This window comes from Solea solea, chromosome 12, assembly GCF_958295425.1.
Source record: "Solea solea chromosome 12, fSolSol10.1, whole genome shotgun sequence".
NCBI lineage: Eukaryota > Metazoa > Chordata > Actinopteri > Pleuronectiformes > Soleidae > Solea > Solea solea.
This window is the reverse complement of record NC_081145.1, coordinates 10,818,493-10,834,911: the sequence shown is the minus strand read 5'-3', so window position 1 is coordinate 10,834,911 and position 16,419 is coordinate 10,818,493. Positions and strand designations below refer to the sequence as shown.

At 42.8% G+C, this 16,419-nt stretch overlaps 2 protein-coding genes across 28 annotated transcripts in view; both read right to left on the bottom strand.

Annotated features, from left to right (window-relative positions):
• mical3a (microtubule associated monooxygenase, calponin and LIM domain containing 3a) overlaps positions 1–5,539 on the bottom strand; it is a 90,854-nt gene extending 85,315 nt beyond the window's left edge. For 12 of the 25 annotated variants that reach the window (XM_058645715.1, XM_058645721.1, XM_058645720.1 and 9 more), the window contains exon 1: positions 5,293–5,534. The gene's annotated coding sequence lies outside the window, so the exon portion shown is untranslated. Of the gene's footprint in view, positions 1–5,292 lie in introns of all 25 variants that reach the window. The other 13 variants (XM_058645705.1, XM_058645712.1, XM_058645709.1 and 10 more) reach the window with 7 other exon arrangements.
• Positions 5,540–9,696: 4,157 nt separating this feature from the next.
• The window catches only part of si:ch211-1e14.1 (UPF0606 protein KIAA1549), a 30,903-nt gene continuing 24,180 nt past the window's right edge, over positions 9,697–16,419 (bottom strand). The window contains exons 13-22 of one of the 3 annotated variants that reach the window (XM_058645667.1): positions 15,885–16,021; positions 15,082–15,096; positions 14,484–14,689; positions 13,731–13,954; positions 13,487–13,631; positions 13,060–13,383; positions 11,370–11,422; positions 10,649–10,797; positions 10,089–10,243; positions 9,697–9,936 (exon numbers count right to left, since the gene is read on the bottom strand). In XM_058645667.1, the coding sequence (XP_058501650.1) occupies positions 9,697–9,936; positions 10,089–10,243; positions 10,649–10,797; positions 11,370–11,422; positions 13,060–13,383; positions 13,487–13,631; positions 13,731–13,954; positions 14,484–14,689; positions 15,082–15,096; positions 15,885–16,021 (1,648 nt within the window). The remainder of the gene's footprint in view (positions 9,937–10,088; positions 10,244–10,648; positions 10,798–11,369; positions 11,423–13,059; positions 13,384–13,486; positions 13,632–13,730; positions 13,955–14,483; positions 14,690–15,081; positions 15,097–15,884; positions 16,022–16,419) is intronic. The other 2 variants (XM_058645669.1, XM_058645668.1) reach the window with 2 other exon arrangements.

Here is a 16,419-nt window from a genome sequence, read left to right as displayed (position 1 = left end):
ACAATTACAATCTAAACGTAATGTCAGATGCAAAATTTTCCCTTCCAGATACCTGTGACTAAATGTTTGTGCCTTTATAGATCCAGTGTGATGTGTAAATAGTAAATTTAGGCATGATATTGTTGAAATTGCACTTATATTTCTCAAGAAATTTCATGTTTTGTAAAAATATCCTTCATTAAATGTAAAACAAAGATGAAAAAACAAAGGAGATCTTGTTGGTCATAAGTTATTGTGCTATTATTTTACTATTTTTACTGGTTCGGCCCACTTGAGATCAAATTGTGCCACATGTGGCCCCTGAACAAAAATGAGTTTGACACCCCTGGTGTAGACACTGCCAGACTGTGGTGACCTTGACATTATAGATATCAACTAAAATGAGAAGACACTTAACAACAACAACAACAACAACAACAACAACATCACCCTCAAACTACTGAATTTATAACGTGGCGTAAACAAATTCCAGCCAGGAAAACGACTCCAAAACAAATGTTTACAACCTCACAACCTTTCTTTCACAATATTGCAATAAAGTCTGTGCTGCCATTGCGTCTCGATCATTCAGTGAAGTAAAATCACTTTATTACAAGCACGACGAAGATAGTTTCACTGCGGGGTGACTCTTGTGTGACCGACATGCCGACAGTCCGATAGTTGATCTGGGGTGGGATTGGGAAGAAGAACCAGGGAGGACAGCTGTCCAAAACACCAAGTCCAGAGAGGAGGGGCAGCCTCCTCTTTGTGCATGTGTGTGTGTGTGTGTGTGGACATGAATCATACGTCTGAATGTGTGTTGTATCTATTTACGGACGGCTGACCCCGGGCCTCTCTGGCCTAATTCGCACACACGTGCATGTTCACCTGCGAACATACGGAGTGCATGTAGTCCAGTCACACACTGGCAAACATTTGGCTCCCCAGCCGCGAAATACCTCACTATCATCACTAGTTAGTTAACTTTGTCTGTCTGTTATCCAGTGCTGGGTCAGTTATAGCAAAACTTTATTGTTCTGCTTCACCAAAACGTCTTCAGTCACTGAAGACATGTAAGGTTTACTGCAGGCTGTAGTCGCCTCACTCATCACTCTGACCTTCTTTCAGTATACAAAGTTATTCTCACTGGATGACATTGATTAATAAGGCTCTTCTTGGCTTGGTTTGGTCTTATTTATACTCTCCGTTACAGAGACCTAAGAGTCCATTACGCATTACGTTCTCGTGGCATTTATTATTTAATTGTTCCCAGAGTTCGGACCGAATTGGGGAAACAAGCATTAAGTTTTGCTGCCCCCTCTGCCTGGAATACTCTAACCATACACAAACCCAACTAAAAATACCTGAACTCATCAAACTTTTTGTTCCATCTTAAATGTTAGACGACGAGAATCCATTGAGCAGCGCCTGTGTCTTTAAATTGTGACTGTGATCTGAACGGCTGCACTTTGTCTTCACTAGATTGTTTGGAATCCCTAAACTGTTGTTTGTGACCTGTCTTTTTGAACTTGTATTTCTTTTGATGTGCTTGGCTCGCCCTTGTTGAAGAGATCTCGATCTCAATGGGACTTTATTTACTGCTTAAATAAAATAAATAATGATGATAAAACAAAAAAGTGACTGAAAGCAGCTGTCTTTTGACACTTGAACAGGTCAGTTGGAGCCTGTTAAACCAAAACAACGAACGGAATGACATTAAACAACCTTTTACATTCTAATCTCTGTCTCATCAGACGAGAAGAGTTTGTTCACTGATTGTCCCGCACAAGACTCTGTATGAAGTCAATCATGGGTGCTGTTCTTATTGGATGATGTGTCATGAGTAGCAGGCAGCGGGTTTTTAATGTGATCACAGCTCTTAATTAAAGTTTGTTGTTTGTCCTTATTTTTAGACTCGTTTTCCTTCAGCAAATCCTTTACAATTGTCATTTTCTCCAAAGACTAAACATTCATTAGATCAGTGTTTCCTCCTGGACCTGCTGCCCTGCATGTTTTAGATGCTGATGATTGAGAAACACTGCATGAAAGTGTTTAATGGAAGTAAGCAAGGAAAACTACAGTGAGTGACTCTGCTCATTGCTCTGCTGGTGAGTTCATGGACAGAGTTTCATTCATTACTGTCGATTACTGCACAACCAAAATACTCGCAAAAAATTAGGACAATCTGGGTCGTTTTTGTCATAATATTTCTTTACACAATTCGTCATTTTAAGATTCATGTAACTTGAACACGAACAATGTTCGGCGACTGCTAAATTCATTCAACTCCACCGCAAATCTGGCAACCGACAACGACTTTTGGAGTTGCCAGATACTAGAGGAAATAATCTGTTCTCCCCTTTTTTTCCTTTTTGCTTCAAAACCTAAAATCCAATTTTTTTCCTCCTCTGTTCCCCTCCCTTTAAAACTCGTCTTCACTCAGCAGAAACACAGCACACCCCGTCTTTGCTGATGTCTGCAGCTGAACTGCAACTCTCAGCTTAGGGAAGAGCATAAAGGTGAAGCCAGAAACAACCTGCTCAGCTCAATGGATTTAAACCACACACACACACACACACACAGACCTAAGATGATCTACATCAGATCAGAACCAAATGTTCACGCCGTCGTGGAACAGATGAAGTGACCGCAGCTGCACCGTCAGACACCGTCAGACACCGTCAGAAAGAGATGTCATTTACTCCCACAAAACAGCCCAAAGGGAAACAAACTAATTACACCAGTTCATTCTGCTCTCACTGGAGATCAGACGAGATCAGATTGGTCAGACCCTGCAGTGTCCATCTGTTGACCAAAACAAAGCCATTAGAGAAATCACATCTTAACAGGATTATCTGCTGATCATAGTCTGGAGTCTTCGCGGCTAAGACACCATGTCTGAAACTCTTCAAGCCCCAAACTTGACATGTTTGTGTACGTCCATGCAAAATGATTTTGCCTCCCTATGTTGGGACTCCAGCTCTCACTCCCTCCAACATACTTAGTCTGTATTCTGTGTCAGGTTTGCAGTGGTTTCAGACAGTGTGGATCCTGCAGGAGTCCCCTCTCTTCACCTGTGCAATGACTGGTCCTGCCAGAGCTGCATTCTGCTGCTGCTGCTGTTGCTGCTGATACAGAATCTCCTGTAAATCACCACAGGCTGTGGTCTGCGACTCTGCGAGGCCGCAGTGCAGAGGGATACAGTTTCTGTACCGACATGGACTAATGCGGTCTGAGGATCTGCTGCCGTGTGCTGGGAAGCTTTCATTGGGATGTATTCAGTACACCAATTTCATTTCAACTCACGACCTAAATTATTATTATTTTTTAATGTGTATTCAGTTTCATTTTAAGTTGTGATTACTAGGTGTCACATATAACACTTTGTAACTTGTAAATTAAGTGTATTATTGTTATTTATAATAACAACAAAGCAGCTATTCAGATTTACAATCCTGTTAAAGTTCATGTTTTCCTCGTTAAAGGTCTAGTGTGTAACATTTAGGAGAATTTATTGGCAGAAATTGAACGTATAATCCATAGGTCTGTTTTTACAAGTGTATTATCGCCTTAGAATAAAAGTTGCATCATCTTTCAATACATTTCTTATATACATTTTAGACAACAGCCTTGCTTTATGTTGCTACAGCAGCCGGAAAGGAAAAAATGGCCACATGGTTGCATTTTTAAGTGGAAGCTTACCACACAAATGAAGAATAACGACATCTTTTCTAGGATGTAAAGGCCACCACGTTCCCTGACGCATTCTGGAAAGGAAGGGGTGAGTGGAGGAGTCCTCCGAGTCCAATCTGCAGTGTCATCACCATGAGTGTCACTAACTCGTACACACACAGGGCCTTAAAGTGAAGGTTTTTTCCCCCCCTTTGTTGCTCCACATATTTAGCATAATGTATGTTGAATGAGTCAGCCTTTGTTGACGGGGGACAACAGTTTGGCTGTGGCACAAGTGCAGCAGCAGCAGCAGCAGCAGCTGACCACCAGGATCGGTGTCTCGAGTCAGGGGCGGGGGGTGTGGGGGGGGGGGGGGGCAGCTGCCGAGCAAACGGGCAGCCTCGCATGAATGACAGCCATTCACCTCCCCCTTGAACATCACATGAGCGCTGCCTCCCACTCAGCACGGCGTGGCACACAATATCAATCTGTGTCTTCTGATACAGTGTGGCCCGGTGGGGAGAGAGCGGGGAGGTCAGCCTGCGCCGTGACCTTGATGACGGCGAGCGCTACCTGTCTTGTCACAGAACAAGTGTTAGAATGAGAGCAGTTACTTTTAGTTTGCTCTCTCCGTGTCGTGCAGCAGGAAGTAGGGCAGCTGTAGCCACGGGCAAAAAGGGAAGAAAACGTTTCTTTACCCTTCTCTACCCTTCACCTACATTTCCCACAGCTGCTTATTCATCTCTTATGAAAACAGACTCTGCTGGAGGTATTTGCCTCCTCTCTCTATTACAACAGATGTGCCTGCACATGGCGTTCACAGACGTTTCTTCACATCAAACGTGGAAATAAATGTCTTTTAAGTGTTGCCGTGTCAGGAAACACTGGAAGACGTGACCCAGTTACGGAGGAAAGACAGCCATGCACGAGGAGGAGGAGGAGGAGAGTGGTGAGGATGATGAGGCAGGAGCTGTGAGGCCAGAACTGCCCCATCACAATCTCGACACACAACAAGTGAGAGTGAGGGTGAAAACAGTTGACCTTAAGCTTGATGCTGCAGAAGATGCCCGAGCTGCTGCAGTGTCTCCGTTTGCCAAGCAATCCTGCTGCCATTGAGTCACAGGCTGACACTCTAATGCAGTTTGGCAGCAGCAGCAGCAGCAGCAGCAGCAGCAGCATTCAGAGTGTTGCATAATTTAAAAAGAAATAACAACACATGCTGGTAAACAAGAAGGGCGAGGACCACGTCGACCCATAGAAACACCACAACAACAACAACGATGTTTACAGCCGCAATGGACACGCGCCATCCAAGATACTTCATCATCACCATCATCATCATCATCGCACCATGACAGTGTCTGCTTCTGACAGAACAGGAAAAACAATATGTGCGGTAGTAAATAGAGACAACACACAAATACATTCTTCCACCCATGAGAAAACAAACACAATACCGTGGTTACCAACATAAGAAAAAAGGTTAACAACAAAACTGGAAAGACAGTCTGTCTGCGCTTCTAATGTTGAGAAACTGCTCTTACTGCATCCATACATTCCTGAGCTGTGACACTCGCTGTCACACTCACACCCACACAGCACGACACACATGGCCGTCAGAGTTGAGAGGAGTCTACTCACAAGTGCCTCTGGATCCTGTGCTGGGATTAGAGAGAAGGCAAAAAAAATATCCTCTTTTGTCATCTGTGAAAAGGATCTGTTTCACACTTGTCCTCATCCTCCTCTTCCTCCTCCTCCCTGCTCCCTTTTCTTGTCTTTCACCAGCAGGCTAAAAAAGTGAGAGAGTGGCTAAAGAGAGAGAGGTGGTGGGGTGGGGGGGTTTCTGCAGTACTGGAACTCTGTCAGTAGTAAGCTAATGCCTGGATCTGCTCTGCCTCCCTCTGGGTTTTTTCTCCTCCCTCCCCTCCCGTCCTCACAGTTTTCTCCAAGGTCAGTGGGTAGAGAAAGAACAGCCTGCTTGACTCCTCCCTGAGTGGACAGTCGCTCCCCTTCTCAACTGCTCCTACAGACTGGACACCCAGGCAGTAATTACCTTCATGATCCAGATTAACTCCTGGGTGTGTGCTCTCCCTGTTCTTGTTCTCCACTGGGCTGTGGTTGGACTCAGCGCCGGGACGGGACATCTCAGAGAGAGGATTACTGTGGAGAAAGGGGGGCGGTTGGTGGGTTTTGACCCCACAAGGAGGGTCAGAGGTAGCCAGACAGGATGGCACACTCTTAAGCTTTGGAGAACGAGATAAGACACAAGTGACACTAAATACAAGCATGACAAATCTCTGTGTAGTGGGATCAATCCATTTCTTTTAAAGTTAAAGATCAGCTGTGGGATTCTGAATTGATTTGCTTGACTGGAGCACTTTAATCTCCCGTGCTGGAGTCAAACATAGAAGAAGCCAGCGTTAAATAGCTTAGGAGTGACAGCAGATCAGACCCAGAGAGAGACGGGAAGTGTTCAACCATTCTCAGTGTTGGAATGGATACCTGTGTGTGGGTTCTGTCCACATTGCACCTGCTCTATGAACAGTGAAGTGTCTACTGCAGAGTGTGAACTATTTAATACTTGCTGACTTGTGCACAGGCCAATCTGGAGAGTGAAGAGTGACCTCCAGTGGCTTTAGATACTGTGATGAGCTTTAAAGAAGGGAAGCATCTGATGGGATGAGACAGATGTCTGTACGTGAGCACGACATTGCCCCTTCACACATGGAGAAGAGTAAACCCACAAGCCAGCACCGGCATTTGATAGCATTTCATTCATAGTGTGGGGTAAAAGACTGCCTTGTTTCTGGAAACTGTACAAAACTGTTTTTCTTGGTTTCAATAACTCTTTGTGTTTCACAACCTCGGCTGTCAGAGTTGCACAACCATGCATTTACTCTTTCATTACCAGCATGTTCAAGAGAGGATCACACAGAACAAGCTCATTTTCAAAGACCCAAACTACTCACAAAACATCTTTGGGAACTGGTTACATCATCTGCACCAAAGGAGTAAAGCAGATCTCACTTTCTGGCACTGTGCTGCCACCTCGTGGTGATTTGTCGCAAGTACAATCACCTGCAAACAAACTTTTATTTTTATTACGGATGGACGGCATGAGGCGACGTGTGTCGGACATGATTATGATCACTATGGAAACTACTTCAAATTCAAAGACACGTCAAGTGATTGTTTTCCTTTTGTATTTCACAAAATGTAGAACAGCATGCGCACAAACAAACAAAAGATAAAAAACAAACCAACAACTGAACATGCAGCATCGATCAAATGTAACGTTGGGCCAGCCAACAGATCCGTTTCACACAGTATGATAAAGAGAAAAAAGATTTAAAAAAAAACACAAAACAATGAAAAAGTACAATAAAAAGCATGTGAGGATGAAAACAATTAGATGGGCTGTTGTTACAGTACAGAGCCAGTAGGTGGAGGCATACAGTGTGAGAATGGTTACAAAACATGAACAATGAGGTGAGAGGGGGCCACTAGAATCTAACTCAACTCCTCATAAAAGCAAAGATTAATAACAATACTATTTTCTGGGTTACTGTGACCTGGATGTTTCTTCATTTCAGCTAATGACTGTTGTCTTTTAGGCTGTAATTACAACCGTAATGCACTGAATCTGTTCAGGAGATTCTAATAGGCACATGAAACAGTAGCATTTATACTTCATGAGCCACCACATAGCACTGGTAACACAGTCCAAAGACATATTTCCAGGCACTGCCTTTAAAGTCAATAGGTTTCTGTTTTATTTCATCTGGACAAAATATAACTTCAGGCCCCAAAAATGCCACAAAATATCAGGAGAAAAAAAAAGGGAACGGAGATTGATTTCCAAACAAATAAACCAACTGAGGCAAAGAAGGTAAATCCAAATAACATTGAAAAAGAACATAAACGCAACTTGTTGACGTAAACCATCGGAGACAACAAATACAGTACAGCTTTCTGCTTCCTGTGCTGTCCAAGAAAAAGGCAAAGTAAACATTAAATACTGCATGAAATACAGTTGGTAATTTCAGAAAATCATCAATACAGGATGATGTGAAAACAGAATGACTCTTCTCCATAAACATTATCCATCTGTCTTTTTCTTTTTACTGATTTGTCCATTTGCAATCTCTTTTTTTTGAGAGACCTGAGCTATACCAAGTAGTCCGCATACAGTGCATCAAGTACTACCAAATACTGTGTATACATACAGTCCTAACTGTACATAAGTGTCAAGCACATACTGTTAATATTTCTTTAATATTAGGGATGGGCATGAATATTTGATTATTTGCTGGGTTATAAAAAGTCGATCAGTTAATGAGACTATTCTCGAGTATATTATAGAAACATACAAAACTGAAAAACTGCAATAACAACCTAATTGGGTTGGGTGTATCTATTACCACCAGGTGGCAGCAGCAGCAAGCGTGGGAATGAATGTTAGAATTTGTTGTTTTTTTTGCACACACACACACACAAGTAGTGATAGTGAATTTGACCTCTGCATTTAACCCATCTTTTTTTTTTTCTCTCTACTCACTGTTAGTGATCATGTGCCTTGTTCAGGTGCACCCCAGCCCTTGACAAGTCCCAGGATTTGAACAGGCGACCCTCCGGTTACAAGCCCAAATCCTTTCCTCTTTCCATGGGCTGTCCAATGTGTCTTTCCAGACGTGATTCAATTTCAGGGGTTTCTCGAACACAAGTCACTGCTAAAAGTTCAACACACTATGAACCAAACATTTACCAGAGCCTCTGAATGCATTTCGTTAGCTTCTCTATGTTTTAGCTCCACACACCATGTTGACCCTGCATTACTTTCACTCGCTCTCATGCTCTGGAGGTTGTTGATTTTGGTTTTCTTATGTCTGAAACAACGCTTTGTGTCCCCCACCCTTATAAAGACCGCGGTGAAGTTAGTTTGATAAAAGCACATGCTGCTGGATCTGAAAGAGTCAAGGCGTGGAATAGACAGCATGAAACCTTTTGCACATACGGCTCACATATAATTAACTGTCACAAGGAGAGATGAGACATTTCTGACTGCCTGACTTCACTTTTCCAATAGCATTTTTGCTGGAAATGCCCATCCTTATCAAATACTTGTAACACATCACGTGTGTTTGTCTAGCCGTCCGTTAGCTACTGAACATAAATAAAAACAAGGTACAACACAGGACTTCAACATGAAAAAAACAAAACTACAGGTCACAAGGTCCTAAAATATTAACTCTGGTTAACTGTGCTACTGCAGTAAGTAAGTAAGTAAGTAAGGAACGAAAAGGATCATGTTTAGGACAGATATTAGCAGATTCCCCATTGTACCTACTTTCTGAACTGACTCACTGACTGTGAACTTTGACCTCACTCTAGGCTCGTACAGTAGTCTGGGTCGTTGTCAAGGCATGGCATGGCTCATCACGGCAGAAAACATGAAGTAGCACCTGATGGTTAGAAAGAGGTTAAGGGCCAAAACAACACACATGGTACGTAAACCAACACAAAGCAAGAATCTGCTTGTTTGTTTTTCACATGTGGTACATCTGTTAAGTGAAGGCAGCACGGGAGGGAAACCATGACACAGAATACTGAGTCTGAAGAAATGCATCAAAAAAAACAAAAAGAAGAGAACATGTGGATCTACAACAGACAGAGCTTGCTGTGATCCTTCCATGATCCACGGTGAAGCAACAAGGACATGTCCTTTCATCACATCCTAAAAGGTCAAGAATATGGAATACTGTCCATACTGTTCTTCATTTTACAACACTGTTTTTCTCATTTCACACACAGCTGCAGCTGATCCCAGTCCTGCGGTATCAAGATTCCTGTCATTCAGTGTTTTGTCGTGAGGAGGCCTCACGTAGAAATGTCAACAAGCCACTTCCTTTACCTCAGTTTAGCAGGACGACCTCTCTGCTGTACACCTTCAGAGACTTCCATGGGAAGCATTGTCACAATAGGCAAAGCACGCAGGCAGGGACAGTGACATTGACTGTTTGGAGCTACGGAGCGGAGCCCGGGACTTCAGCTGTGATAGCTGGGCATAGCTGCCTGTTTCTGGGAGAGACGCAACAGTTCCTCCCTGATGGCCTTGATCAGGGAGGCAGAAGAGGGAGTAGGAGGAGATATTTCCAGAGGCGGTGGGGCTGACATGTATCCCCCCACTGGGGGATCTAGGTGGGCAGGGGGTGCTGTAGGCTCCCTGATACCACTTCTAGGCATCTGGAAGATATGGGAGGATGAGTAGTCAGGACAGTCCCGGAACTGAGGCAGTAAAGAGAAGAATAAGAGGGAAGGAGGAGAGGGAAAGTGAAAGTGACTAAGGCAGAAGGAACCAAGTGGTAAAGAACCAGGACAGCACAAAAGTAAAAACACATTTTTTTTTTTTTAAATGAATAAATCTATGCTGTACTCACTGCCTCTTTTTCAGCCTCTGCTCTAGAGAAGTTGTCATCATGGTAGTGGCTCCAGCCAATGCCTCCATTCTGGCCTGGAGCAGGCCGGCCCCCCACTGGGTAACCATTCATCCGACTGGACAATCCCACCTGTGTAAGATGATGGAACTGGGCACCTACACACACACACACACACATATATCCTATCAGGGCTACAGTATCTGACACGTTATCCTCAGCAGCCCCTCTAAGGTACATAGATGCAATCATTACAGTGTGAAAATCATTCCGTCTGCGTGCTGCACTCTGTGCGCTAAATGCTAGAATCCATTTCTATTAGTCTTGTTATAACTTTATTATAGAAGCTTCATGCCAGCGCCTTTAATAATTTAAGACAAGACTCTTTTAGTTTGACAGGTTTATGGGATGAAGGTGTGGAGCAATTCTGCGACCCGCATCCAGAAGAGATCTAACATAAACTGTCCATGGACAAACACTGCATCAAGTGCTATTGTTGGAACTGTGTGTTTTTGATTTTCATTTGCAATTTAAAGCGAAATGGATGCAGTTTCCACATGTACCTGCAGTTCCCCCGACTGGTCTCGGTCTTGCCGATGACTGCAGCTCATCGGCGTAAAGGCTCCTGCTGGAGTACAGGCTGTCCGGCTGGAACGGATCGCCGAGGCCTGCTGCTTCGCCTGGTGGCAGGTAGCTGGAGCCAAGACCCTGCCTGAAACACAAACAAAAGAATCATCTGCATTCATTTACAGATGAAAAGACCCTGCACCATCACACCAAAGGTCACTTTGAAATACAGAACCTCTTTCAGAAAGTCTTCTTCAAAAGCAGCGACAACACTGACATCTACAGGATCTTTTTCAGTACAAGCATTCATTTATAGATCAGATTGTTTGACGGCTAATTATGATATTTTATTTGCACTGGGCTATCACTGTGGTGAATGAGCTTCATGAAAAAACTAGTGTGTGTGCTGTGACAAGAGAGCCTGCGTGTGTATGGGTACTTTGGTCTTTTTTGGAGCCAGTTCAGAGACCACAGCTCGTACCTGATCCATTAAACCGATGAAAAAAAGATGACATTTCCTTTCATTATTCATGAGGCCCAATGCACTTGATGCACCTAAAGAAAAAATATTCCCACTGGTGGAGTGGTGGAAATCGGGCTGCGCTGATCAATAAGAAATAATTTTTGGCGTAGGAAGAAGTGAAAGTCAAATGGAGTAAGCGTATTATTTATTAATTTATACATGGTTACTCAATTTTCCTAGACTGCTCTACTGACCTTGGTGTCAGGCCTTGGACTGAAGGAGGAGACATCACCAGCTCAGTGAACCTCTGGGGGAGGATGAGGAAAAATAGACAGTGTTTAGGAGACGGTGACAAAAAACATTCATGGGAAAGAAAAGAAAAGAAACAGACTTTTGATATTTAATCAGCTTAAAAAAACAAAACAAAAAAACTATTGAGAACAGCTTTGAAACTATATCAAGAGGTGATAATGTGTGTGTTTATAAATGCATGGTTATTCTTCTTATTGTACAACCGACCTCTTACAGCATGTTTAAGCACTGAACCTATAAAAGGAGAACCAACAACTGCCTTTTTATGGCTCCACTGCGCATTGTTAAGTATCTCTCTAGCAGGGATGAACATCGTACCTCATGGTAACAGGACAGTAATTGTCTTTACAGCAGTAAAGGGCATTTAAATACCATTTTTTAAATTCTACATTAAATTAGCATAGTCACAGTTCAGCTACAGTAGCGGTCCACGCTACTGTATGTCTGTCCCATAAAACATCTTAATATCAACATGACACCGTGCTTCTAGTTATCCTAATGAGAGAGAGTGGACTGCAGGGTTGTTTTGAACAGTGATGATGCAGTCAGCCTTTGTAAACATCACTGATAATCTCATTTTAAAGATTAAATGGACCACTATCTTTACAGTTTCCTGAACCACCACTATGATCGTTTTTATCTCTAATTATTCCGTGGCTTCTTATGTAATACCCATGGGCACCGAAACCCTTTATTTAACATCAGCTCAGCTCTCTATCCACCTCCATATAAATTTCAAAGCTACGGATATGCTATAGATAACTCATGTCTCTTGACACATGTAAGCTAAAAAAATAAATACAAATGTGAATACCGAGTTTAGTCAACAAACCAGAGCACGTCGACGGCGGAATGTTGTGTGAGACTAGACTACAATGACACGAGCTAATGCAGATCAAAGACAAGCATGCAGGGTTTATTTCTATAGAGTCTTAGGAGTTGTAGATAGCTGACGAGGGTTATAAGGTTGTAGCTCTGGGGGGCTGACAGATGGAGCGACGCTTAGCTGCTTAGTTTGCTAAGAGGAACGCGATTAAAATTGAAGTCATAGCCTTCATGCTGCAAGTGAATGAGTAAAAGGGGAAGAGACAGTGAATGCAATTAAGAGATTTGACATCTGTTTTTGTAAATTTGCACAAGCATAATATTTATGTTGGTGTGTCCACAGATTAGTGAGATAAACAAATGCATAACAGATAAGTTAGTCATGGGTCGAGGATAGAATATGGCAATGCAATTTTATTAATAATAATCATCGCATTGGCCAATTATTATTTAGCTAATTGTTCTGTTGTCATTTATTTGAGTTTACATCATAAATCGTGCGCCTAGTAATTCTGTGTATCATTTGTTATTATTTAACCGTTATATTTTATGAAATGGGTGGGGGACATACTTAAGGACATATATTATTTATCTGCCACTGACTGACTGCCCTGATTTCTCAAAATCAACATTAGCCATGGAAAAACCCATATCAGTTAACCTTTAGTTCAGGGAGAACCCACTCTTTCCCCCCCACACATCATTCTGCTTGGTGCAACATGAAAGCAGTAGGATTTGTGGTTTACTGAATCTTTGTTTGATCAAAATAATGTCAAGTAGACATAAATGCCAGTGATGGTTACTTACACTAGGGAAAGGGCCAAGAGGTTGGTAGGAGGGGCCCCAGGGTCTGGGGCCTCGGCCTGGAGGGCTAGAGCTAGGGGGGTTGCTGTTGACTCCCGGGAGTGTGATTCCTGCTGTGCTGCTCTGAGAGGTGGGCGATACAAGGGCGAAGGCGTCATCCAGCAGGGAGTGCATCTGCTGCCGTGCCTCCTCAATAGAGGGCTGTGGAGGCATGTAGGGCGGTGGGGGAGGGGCATGACCTGGAGGAGAGGAAGTCGGACCGAGGAAGACATCATCAGTGGGGGATGGGCTCCTGTGAGGGGATCCTGGTCCTTGGTCGGGGTCCGACTGGAACAAAAAACACAAATATATAGGCAGTGAGCGAGAGGTCATACAGTTTATTTACCAAATGTGCAAATACTGTATGTCAAAATGCTTCTGCACTACTCACTACGTAAGCCACATTGTTGACCCCAGGACACTTCCTGTAAGCAGCATCGCTGTCGTCAGTGATAAGGTGGTCCTTGTCTGCATCCATTACGCCTCCATTCAGCTGCTCCTTCATCCTCTGTTTGGGTGAGCGCCTCCCTCGACCACTGGGAGACAGATATTTAATCATTTATGAATAAAAGGAAAACACTATCACAGCCATATTTTCTCATCAGGTTTTCCACCACAACGCTGTGAGACCTAACCTTTTCTTGGATTCTATAAAGACGGGGGGCATCTGTGCGTCTGGATCCAGGATCTTATCTATCTGCATCTGTGCTTTCTGATAGATTCTATCCTGGTCCTTAACATCTCCGGGGCCACCGTCATCCATAGCAGGAAAGTCATAGTGGCCCTTCCTCTTCGCCCGCAGACGGATTTTGTTACGATGATGCTCAATTTCTGACTTGTGCCTTAAAGCCACTTGGATCTGAGGAGAAAATATACTTAATTAGAAAAGATAGAGTAAATATGTACATATTATACCCAAAGTAAATGGGTTAAAATAGGATAATAATGTCCATTTAAGTAAATTAGGACCTGCAACACTGTCATCTGCTCCTGTAAAGTATGACATTTATAAACGTAATCAAAGTCTTTGATTCCTTAGCCAATTTGGCTTAAATATCACAAGCTTCTCATATAACAAAGAAAATTCGACAGACGATAACAATGACAATCCAAATGCATTTTTTTTGACAAAATAGATGTGCGCGTGTTTTCACTGTGAAAGCAGGGGTAAAGTGGTCATCTATGTAATACAATCTTGTTTTTCTTTAAACAAAAATTAAGCTACTTTCTCTAGTAGATAAATAGATCCAATCCTGAAACTACAAGGTATCAAGTTGTCTGAAATCACAGCAAAGTCACTCAGCAGAAGGATCTTTTCCCAATCACCAGAACCTGTTTGTATTTTTGGAACAACAGACGAGTGAAGCCAGTTAATTCAAAGTGCAGACCTCTTTGTTAATTTGGTTGGCGTCGGACAGTTTGCTGTTGACAGGCGGGCTGTGCAGTGGTGGGACTGGAATGGGCTGCATGGCGATAAGCTGGACTTTGGTGGGGAGTCTCCTGCTTGCGTCCGTGGCACGAGTCATGCGGTCAACGTGGTCAAAGATGGTGGCTGACGACAGCTGTTCGTGTGCGCTGTTCATCGGCGGAGGACCTGAGGTAATGAGCAAACAAGGAAAACAGAGGTCACATCAAATCAGCACAGAAATTTAAAGGAGGAGTCCAAATATTAATGTTTACTTAAACAAAGGGATGATGGATGACTACAGTTATTACTGGGATGAATATATCTGAAAAATGTAAGCACATATTTCTGGTGATAGCATGAAATGGAAAGTGATGCTTGATTTCAAACATGAGCTTTGCCTTTTATTTGTGAACTTAATTGTTTCTACAAGTGAGTGACAGCTCAGAAGACAGTGATGGATGGTGAGAACAAGCCAAACACAAAGCTACCACAGAAACGCACTGACAACAAACAGACACAGCTGCTGGAGGTCAAGCTTGAGGTCTGGAGACACAGATGGAAAAAGAACAAACTCTTACCAATTCTATTCTTGCCTGCAAACCACAATAGAGAGGAAAGAGAGTTTTATTGAAGAAAAGGCAGTCAAATAAAAACAATCTAACAAGCTAGAAGTGGTTGTGGTGAGTTAATAGTAAAAAATTAAAAAAAGCTTAGCGAATTCAAGTCTGGCCACCAAAAGCACAACTTTGATTTTTAGAAACAAAATTGCAGCAAGGGGAGAAAAGCATAGAAAGAAGCAAAGGCAAGAAAAGGCGATCATTTTCCACAGCTGATAAAAGTTGTTCATTACACAATAATGAGCGTGCCTCATATTCATTCAACTTACAAACATAATGGCGGAGTATATATAGTCTCAGGCTGAGATTTATCACTAACAAAACAGAGACCATTCCTCTGTGGGTGAGTCAGGCTGAAGTCTCTGTGCCTGACTGCGTCTGGCTCCAGCGCGTTGACTCTGAATGGCAGTGCAGGCTTGAATCTATCAACAAGCTGTCAGGACAAACTTAAACTCTTTTCCCTCCTCTTGTTCCCTGCTCACTCCTCTCCCTCTCTCTGGATGTCTTTTGACCACCAAATGGACGTTCCCACCAGGTGTTTCTTTTACTTTCTTTGTTTTTCTGTGTCATTTTTATGTCCCTGCTTTGTTTCCTTCATGAGCTCACAGTTTCTCTTGCTCTCCATCTGACCCTCTTATCGATCAAATCATGCTCTCTCTCTCTTTATTTCAGCTAAATCCCTTTAACTTCCACCTCCTCTTCCCCCACTTGTAATCAGTGCCTTTGTTTGGAGGAGTGATATGAGTGTTGCCAAGGCCACTCACCATTTAAAACATTGATGGGGACCTTGCGGGTCTGCCTGTTGTCGCTGGGCGTGGCGTGCGCTCTCAGGTTCTCCTCAGTTGATTCCTGCTCACTCGAACGGTCACTTACCACCGAGTCAACGTCTGATGGCGAGATCCTACCAGGAAAACGCACAAACACTTACATGAATAATAGAATAATAGAAGCTCTGGAACACACCAATACGTTGAAATGCCAACATGAAAGAGTAGGGCAATCTTCCATTTGAAGCTTATAGATGGAATAATTCTTATTATTATTATTATGTATAATAATAATAATAATAAGTTCATACATGTGTTAAACAGTAACTGCTGAACAATTGTGATAAAAAGTGTGATCAACCGTGTTAACTAACTAACTTAACTAAACAGTTTTAGTACATTACACAGTATTTGTTTAGTATAACACATGTGGTACACACATTTTTCTGTCGTCAAATTAAGCGTTTTGACAATCCATTGGATTACAAAGAAGGAACAATTATTTGTCATCTGGTGACTGGTGACATAACGG